This window comes from Mycena indigotica (assembly GCF_014461135.1).
Source record: "Mycena indigotica strain 171206Taipei chromosome Unknown Mind.scaff0007, whole genome shotgun sequence".
Lineage (NCBI taxonomy): Eukaryota > Fungi > Basidiomycota > Agaricomycetes > Agaricales > Mycenaceae > Mycena > Mycena indigotica.
Window position 1 is genome coordinate 413,480 of NW_023503006.1, and position 9,291 is coordinate 422,770.

Sequence of the window (9,291 nt, forward strand, 5' to 3'; positions counted from 1 at the left end):
GGCAATGCAACAGTAAGGAGCTCCCTCCTGGGCCCTGTGGTTGTCTGGGGCCAATTGGGCCTGCTGTCAAGGGCGTCGGGCGGCGCATCATGATCCCTGATGGCGGGTCATGATGGCTTGATGGCTGACTAAAGCGTGATCCGTGATTATGTCCCTTCACTGGGATATTAGTGTTGTAGCTCAGCGGCTTGAGCTGGTGAATTATAAGGGCTTGTCAAGCCCTAGGGCTCTTAAGGGTGGTGAGGGCTGATGGGCCGTATAGGGCCTGACGGCCCGACCCGAACCCTGACACTCTGTCAATGACATTACCACTGTGGAGTGTTACATGCATGCAAATGTGTGTACCAGCTATATATAGTGGAAGTGCATATGATTAGTATCTGGTCATAGTAGTCTTTTGGCCCAGTTGGATTCTGTGTTAGCACTCCTGCATGGATTTCACATAGAGCCACCAAGTGTGTAATGGCAAAATGTCACCAGGTGGCTGTCCAGTGGCTTATGCAAACTGTTCATTGTTTGTCTCAATCTTGAAATGTGGAACTAACTACATACTTATAGACATATGTGGAAATCCATCTTGCAATTTGATGATTTCCATTTAGGCAGACATACTTTATTAAGGGGAAGCATTGTTGTGTATTCTGTACAGAATATAGCAGAAATCATGAAGGTGCTGAACGCCCAGCTGCAATGCCAGTGGTGGAGGCTCAATGGCAGCAAATTGTGGTTCAGAGCCATAGTCATCTGACTATTAGACCTCAGAACTGAAAAAAAGAATTATTGAAACTCTTGTTCCCCAGTAGAAAGTTCTAATGACCTGTGTACCATTATATACCCATAAATATAAGCAATCTTAATTCTTTGTATGCTAATCATTTTGCAGAAATTGAAAATAACCAATTAATTAAGTATTATTGAATAGTTATATTCACGGTGGTTCCTATAGCATGTTAGTATGTAAATAAAAGCCTTGTTAAGTGCCATTCGAAAAGCCGAAGGTGATAAGGCTTAGAATGTAGCAAGGCAAGAAATGTTAATAAGAAAACTAAAGTACAGGAGTGTAGAGTATAAGTATTTATACTAAGTGGTAAGCATAAGGCATATGACCTCGCAGGGAGATCTGATGTGGTCCGCAGGATCTCCCTGCGGGTTAAGTACAAAGGCAGAGTAAGTAAGGGGAACAAGAAGACATACACAAGACAAACGAAACAAGGCAAAGACCTAGAGGATATAAGTAAACAAACTAAAGTCCAAATGGGTAAAGATCTGTGTTGATGGTCAGAGGGTCCTACGCAGCACCCATCTCCACCCTGCGACCTGGCACCCTCCAATCTCTCCCTAATACTCTGCTTCCTAGCTTTCCAGCGATATCCATATGACTTTTGTAAATTCTCCTTTCTTGCAACCGTCTATGTGTTTTTATGAACAGTCCGCTAACTGTAGTCATGTAGCTCTGCTTCCTAGCTTTCCAGTGATATCCATAACTGGAGGCCAACTGCCGGACACTACTGCCTAACTCCTCTAACAAGATAATCACAATCTATTGTCGAGTTGTTTGGTTGATGTCGCCGCAATCTGTAGCCAAGCCCTTGTTTCCCTGTTTAACTGCACCTCCACATGCCCTTGTCCTTGCATAAGCTCTGAAACCGTGTTCCAATACTATCAGGGATTGATTCGTTCGAAGCCTGATTGAGCCGTCGGAGCATTCTGAGTTTGAGTCCCAATGCATGCCAAACCAAATATGCCTTTCAATTTACACTCCTTTTTGACAAAGGATTGGATAGATCCTCTATGTTTCTTTGGGTTCTGCTGTTGTTTTGGTTGTTCTAAGAGTCATTCCAAAAACGACCAGTCACTGTCAATGACGATCGAGGCAAAACACCTCTTTGCAGATATCTCCCTAACTGGCCATTTGGGACTCATGCCAGTTCTTAGACATGTGCTGTACCCATGAAATGAACAAAAACAGTGGTTTCCTGTATGTGTTCCAAAACGTGGCTTATCAGCGTTTCACTGTCACTAGGGCAATACAGCACAAAATGCTGCTGACAAGCCCGGATATCCGCACTCCCTATGTGAAGCCATATTGTTCAAATAGCCTTTGAAGCATGATTGGGTAGGGAACTTGCCTGTCTTGCTTCCCTGCCTATCTCGCTTGTCTTGTTAGTTCACGATTGTAAGCCTTAGGGTTGGCCTTAGCCTAAGGCTTCCTATACAGCCAGCAACCCACCCCAGGCCTTATAAGTCATATATTCCTACACTGCCACACTAGAGCAGTAATTAATGACCTGTCTGATGTTATAAATAAAGGTTATGATAAGGCTAGATGAGGAGGGATGATCAGCTTTATAAAAGCATAAGTAAGATCATAATAATATTTTTTACAAGTGTAAGAGTATGCTTATTATATTAAATGGTTATGATTGAAATTTCCTTTTTAGGAGGCTAAGCCCTAAGCCTTTGGTATATTTATGCTCTGCTCTGTCAGGTATGTTGCCTTAGTATGCTTGTGAATGACATTGTATGTTGCAGCAAGGTTTAATCTGGACTTAATTGTGTCTGGATGGTCTGTCCCCAGCTGGAGGATACACTGTTTAAGGACCTGTTCTTGCATGTCCTGTGCCTTGACATACATGCCAAGAGTATGGTATGTTATAGCAAGGTTTGATCTGGCTTTAATTGTATCTAGATGGTCTGTCCCCAGCTGAAGGATACACTGTTTAAGGACCTGTTCTTGCATGTCCTGTGCCTTGACATACATGCCAAGAGTATGGTATGTTATAGCAAGGTTTAATCTGGCCTTAATTGTGTCTAGATGGTCTGTTCCCAACTGGAGAATATACTGTTCAAGGACCTGTTCTTGCATGTCCTGTGCCTTGATATACATGCCAAGAGTATAGTATGTTGTGGCAAGGTTGGATATAGCCTGAATTGTATCCAGATGGCCAGTCCCAAGCTGGAGGATATGCTGTTCAAGAACCTGTTCTTCCATGTCCTGTGCCTTGACATACATGCGAAGGGCATAGTATATTAAGGCAAGGTTGGATCTGGCCTGAACTGTATCCAGATGGTTAGTCCCAAGCTGGAGGATACGCTGTTCAAGAACCTGTTCTTCCTTGTCCTGTGCCTTCACATACATGCCAAGAGCATAGTATGTTGCGGCAAGGTTTAATCTGGCCTTAATTGTGTCTTGATGGTCTGCCCCCAGCTGGAGGATACGCTGTTCAAGGACCTGTTCTTGCATATCCTGTGCCTTGACATACATGCCAAGGTGATAGTATATTGCGGCAAGGTTGGATCTGGTCTGAATTGTGTCTCGATGGTTGGTCCCCTTGCCACAATGGTTTTCTCGCTGCTTTAAAATAATTTCCCCCAGAACTGCTGCATTGCCAAAGCAGCCCGCCTTCTGGTATATGTTATAACATGGAATTCACAAAGGCTGTGGCACTATTTCTGGCCTTGTCATAGCTGTCTTCAAATGTTGTGCCAATCCTACAACTTCATATGGTACTGTTGTCTCTCTAGCTGACATCCCCAGGAGAGTAATTACCATCGTATGTTCCTCTTGCTGTGATACTGTCATCCTGGTCCATTCATGTACTAATGGGTGGATATAATAGCCATCTTTCCGTAAAGTAATCAATGAATATGATTCTATCTGTTTCAGAGTCTTCTCAAACAGAAACTCATCCCAGTTTTGATTCTTATCTGAAAATTGTGATAATAGTTCCACTGCCTGAGCCAAGTGCTTCGGCATCTGTCCTGGAATCTCCACATTTTCCCATCATGATTTATCCCATTTATATTTGAAGGCATTTTTAAATAGTGCCTCAGTGATTTGGCTATTATGCATCCAAGAACATCCTTGTAACACCTGCTGGGCAATGGGAGACAGGTTTTCAAAGCTGATCCTCCAGGTAGTATACACTGTAGCCTTATACTTCCAAGCTACTTGCTTTGGAATTTCCTGCCAGTATTTCACCTTGTTCTTACGATAAACTTCAAGGTACTCCAGTGGGTTTTTCTGCAATTTGGGGGATTGGAATATGAAGGCAGCAGCTTGGGCCAATGCTAATGGAAAATAGTGAAGCTCCTACATAATGTAAAAATTAATGCTACACATATTTGTATTAATCCTTACCTTTGCAAGTCTTCCTGCTATTTCCCTATCACTGATATGTGCAATACCACAGATCATCTCACATGCTTCATCCAAAGACATGTCAGATACATTGATGGACTTTTTGTTTGTGTGGATACCCAACTCTGAATTTCGTGATGTGATCAGAATGTTGCCATGATTACACTCTGGGAGATGCTCCCAAAGATTCAGCTCTACATCATCTGTGTTGTCAAAAAGGATGTGGCAGTAAGCCATGTTTGTGCAGCTGTTATTGTAATCTCTTGATGTTTAATTCGGGCAATTTCCTTGTATCCTGCTTCAATGGTACTTGTACTGCTGGCATCTATCTTGAACTGGTTTTTAAATCTTATACTGATAAGTGTCTGTGTATAGCTATAATCATCAAATCATACCTTGAGCCAGAGCTTGCAATGAATTGAAGTGCAGTTTGGGTTTTCCCTATCCCACCCAACCCATGCAGAAGGACAATCTTTGGACTTTGGAGGCTTGTCTCTCCAAAAAATTCCTTCAGCTTTGCAAGAATATCTTGGCGACCAGTGAAGCTCTCCACAGGACGGGAACACCCATGGTATGGTTCTGTTAGACACATTCTTCAATCAAAGTCAATAGATTATAAAACTCGAATCTTACCATCTGGGGCAAAGTTTCTAGCATATATATCTTAGTTCAGTGGTCAAGTTGGCAGACAAGACTCACCGAGCAGGGTATGTGTGATAATGGGCGGTATTGAAACTGCCCGTGATTACTGCCCCCCCTCCAGTTCCCCCATTTCCGCCCCGTTCCGTTCCCTCCCCACCTCCTCCTCCGCGACCACCTAATTGTGTCGTTGGTCATTAGCCTGAACCTATGAGTGGCTGAGCATACACACCACTGATGTTGACTACAAAATGTTGCTGTGCTGTGTCCATTGGCAAAGCGTAACGATTCCGACGAGTATTCAGCCGAGCGGGTGGTGGTATGTGGTCAAGGACGGTCTGGTCTGCGGTGCCTCCGTGTCATGCCATCCATATTGCCTCCACATCCTCTCACCAATCGACAGCCGCAATGATGGTGTATGGGATAATTAAAGCGAGAACGAAGAGTGCTGTGGCGATGTACACGTTGCGTGTGCCAGGTTGCATGCCGACTCGGATTCCGCCCTTATGAGCAGCTCGTGATGACGCCGACGAGCGAAGACATCAAGTGGCTCCAGAGACCTGCACAAATGAAAGCGAGACACTATGTCTAAACTCTACAATTGCCAGCAGACAGACGGATGCACGCCATGCTCGGGGTGCATGCATGTTTCGTGGGGACACACACGTGGAGATTAGAGCAGCTGCCTCGGCAGCACTATTATGAGTACTAGCTCTGAATCAAACGCAGCGGCAGGTAGTATGACCCCAAGTATTCATTCGGTTTCTACGCTGCCAGTAATACACGGAATACCTGCCCCCAATCAGTCTTGCCTTCCTCTTGAGTCAAAAAAACACTCACCCCAAGTATTAACCCCGCTCTTCAAGTCCTCCAGCCGATCGCGTGCACTCTGCATGCCGACCTGCAACGCGGCCCGCCGCTTAGAGCTGCCAAGGCCTCCATCATGAACACGATGCCGCTCTAGTGCAGGGCTTGGTCTGTAGAGATGCCGGGAACACATCAAGAACGGCGATGCATATAGTCACCCGCAACAACAGAGGACGTTGATTCCGCACGGCGCCGACACGCGGCGTTGACGCGCCATGTAGCAGTGCTAGTAGTGTGAGAGATCGTGTGAGAGAACTGATTGAGTTGACACACCCAAGGCGCGTTGGCGGGGGCGAAGCCGTCGCTACGCCGAGGTCGATGATAAACGAGCAGCGCGTCGATGAGCGGTTCGATGGATTCAGGGTGGCGACCGGGAGAAGACAGGTCTAGCTTCTAGATGGCATGAGCCCCCAGAGAATGGCTTTTGACGCTTGGCGCACCTGATTATGAACCGCAGAGGATCATTCATTTCTGCCCAAAAGGTCTTGACCGGTCCGAATCCGCAATACTGTGCCCTTCAGGTTTGCCGGGAGCGGAAATGCTTGCCAGCTGCGGGCAGGTGAGCGCATTCCTACAAGCTAGGTCACCAGCACCATCGAAGGTCGGCCTACTGGACGTGTTTGCGCCTGGAGCAGCCATCGGACAGTCCAATGGCCCACCGCCGTACGGGCATGTTAGTCGCTAGGCACATGAGACAGTGGCGAGCGGCTTCGTTTGCGTGGGCAGGTGAAGGAGAGAATCAAGAGTAATACGTGGCGGGTCGGGTCACCGACCAGTCACAGATTGATGTCAGCCTCGACGGCGCTTCCTTATGTGCTCGCTACCGCGCATGGCTCATGCTGGTTCTGGACAGGGTATACATTTCAACTGTGTACATATCGCTTATGGCTTCGGCCCGGGGTTACTTATCACGCTCCTTGCTAGCTTCTCCGCTCCACCGATAATCTTAGCCCAGCGCCGCCCGGCGTTGTGCACTGGTCCGCGCCGGCCCCTCACGTCGCCCGGCCCACCGGCGGGCGGGCCGAGGCCGACGACTTCGTCGACGCGCGCGCGGCCCGGCGTCGGCATCTGCGTGCTCGTTTCTATGAGCGGTTCTCACTACACACGCGCCCACAGCCGCGGGTTGATCCTCCAGCGTGCAGCCAGCAGCAAGAACGAGCCGCATATGACCGTCAGGCCCGCGAAAAGGATCATCCCCTTATATGTGCCCCCGTCGGCATGGAGGAGAAACCCGGCAATGGGCGGCCCGACAACAGCCCTGATTAGAGTCAGTAGAGATCATGAAATGCCAAAAGAACGCACGGGACAGAAATTGCACTGTAGAGCAGCCCGATACGGCAGCCAATTTGCCGCATCTCCGAGATCTGAGCAACACAGGGCGTGATGAGCGAGATGAACGTCCCGCTGGCGAAGCCGTAGGAGGCAGCGAAGACGAGGAGGAGCGCGAGCGACGAGCCGGCGAAGAGCCCCATAACCAGACATAGAAGTCCACAAAGGAACGCGGCGGGGCCGAGGATATTGAAGCGCCTGATCACGTCGGAGAGACACGCCGGCGCGACCCGGCCAATGACCCTGCCCGCGTTCAGAATTTCGAGGACGAGAAAGTCTGTGTGGGCGGGAATGGACTCGATCGGGTGGGCATAGTCAACAATGAAGATGAAGGGGATGAATAAGCCCAGCGCGACGAGGGCGGACCCAGCTGCGAGGAGAAGGAATCTCGCGTCGCGAAAACTTGAGATGCACGGTACCCGCGCCTCTACGGTAGGGAAGACCGTCAACGTGGAACTGTTTGCTTCTCGGTGGCGTGTAGCGCGTCACTGTCATTAGCGCAATGCAGCACAAAACGCCGCAAGCGCTGACAAGCCCCGATACTAGTATCCGCACTCCCCACGCGAAGCCGCCTGGAAGATACTTAGTGCTTATCGAAAGGGATACTAGAAGAGGACAAACCGAAACTCGAGCCCGACGCAGCGATGCCTAGTGCAGTCGCTCGATACCGGCTGAAATAAGTTGCGACACTCGATAATGCCGGGTAGAAACTACACATGTCGCGGTCGGAGAGGAATCAAACGGAATAACTCACAGCATGCCGACTCCGAGCCCAAATAATAGCCCTTGAGCTAATAAATACTGGTAGTATCGTGTTGAGAGACTCGTCATCATGATGCTGAATACGTAGAGGATCGTTCCGGAAGCCATCAGGAGTACTATACATATGCGGCGCACACACACATTTGATGGCAACGTGAATGTGCCGCTGATTCAAATGAAAATGACGTAGTTTATCGAGTAGAATGAAATAATATAATAATGTTGTGACATGGATTGATCGTTCGGATTGCGGCGCCGGCCGCGACGGCCGGGGTTTTCCACCCCGGACCCCGACCAGGGCGTTGCCCTGGACCTACCCTGCCGGGGGCATCCGCTCGCCGCGTGGCCCGCTGCGCGGAGCTTGACTTCTTTTTCCCGCTTCTTTTCCTGAGGTGTTTGATGCAATATTCCTTTGGGATGACTCAGTTGCGGCGCCGGCCGCGGCGGCTGGGGTTTTCCACCCCAGACCCGGACCAGGGCTTTGCCCCGGACCCCACGCTGCCGCGGGCTGCCGCTCGCCGCGGAGGCCCGCTGCGCGGTGCTTGCCAATTCCATTTGATGGGAAAATCACTTCTGTTGGTCACATCAAGTACCTGAGATATGATCAAATGTGCCGCAGGTCGCCAATGTGCCGTTGATGCTCACACTTTCTGCGTGATTTGCTGGCTGATTAATCCAATGTGCCGCAGGTAGAAGCCAAGTGCCGTAGATATAATCAATATAAAAGACTTACGGAATGTGTGTGTCCGCCGCAAGTGTGCTATCCCGAGCCATCAGCCATCGTGGTCCGTATATATCGAAGATTTTCCCAACGAGTCCGCCCTGCGCGCCATGAAAAGGATCTCGTCAGCCAAACCGTAACCTCCCTGAAGCAAAGCCACGCACCGAGAAAAAGAATACCCAGAGCTGCAGCGAGCCAATCCACGCTATCGTCGAGGCGTCCAAATGACTGAGCTGATGCTGCGCGTACCACGCTTGAAACGTCCCGAATGCATTCATCTGGCCAAATGTCCCGAATAGCGCGAAAAACGCCCCGAATACAGCGAGGTAGGAGGAGGTGCAGCCCTCCGGAAGCGGTGGTGAGGCCCGGGTGAGATCCACCGTAGAGCATGCGGTGGTCGTTATTGTCGCTGTGTGACTGAGGGCGGTTATGCCGTCCAATGAAGGGCGAATGTCTTCTGTCGGGGTTGCACTGGGACGATGCTGATGCATCTGCCAGGCGGGCACCTCCTTAGTGGATTCGGCGAAAGTCCGCATAGAGAGACGAGGGTGGAGAGGAAGACGGAGGGGCGCAAACGCTCGTACACCTCGACTCTTATACGAGAAGGGTGGGCGAAAGCCAGAAGAGCCGCCGGAAACGTCTTGGGAGTACTAATGAAAGAGCTAAGTCAAAGGGCAGATGAGCTGACTTTGACTTCGTCACCGTGGCGGGCAAGACGGCATGCCCTTCACGCTCCCACTAAGGCGCGCTGGCAAACAGCGCGGACCCCCGTTGACCCCGGATATTCGAGCTGTGCGCAGATTTGACTTGCAGTGTCGCTGACGACCTGTGA

At 49.5% G+C, this 9,291-nt stretch overlaps 1 protein-coding gene across 1 annotated transcript; it reads right to left on the minus strand.

Annotated features, from left to right (window-relative positions):
• Positions 1–6,745: 6,745 nt before the first annotated feature.
• MIND_00804600 (Monocarboxylate permease-like protein) lies at positions 6,746–8,995 on the minus strand (the record flags this gene model as incomplete). The annotated part of the gene is made up of 7 exons (XM_037364725.1): positions 6,746–6,905; positions 6,950–7,346; positions 7,396–7,548; positions 7,598–7,686; positions 7,731–7,904; positions 8,472–8,560; positions 8,624–8,995. 7 exons carry the CDS (start codon positions 8,993–8,995, stop codon positions 6,746–6,748), a joined length of 1,434 nt encoding a protein of 477 aa, XP_037217967.1.
• Between the last annotated feature and the right edge of the window lie 296 nt (positions 8,996–9,291).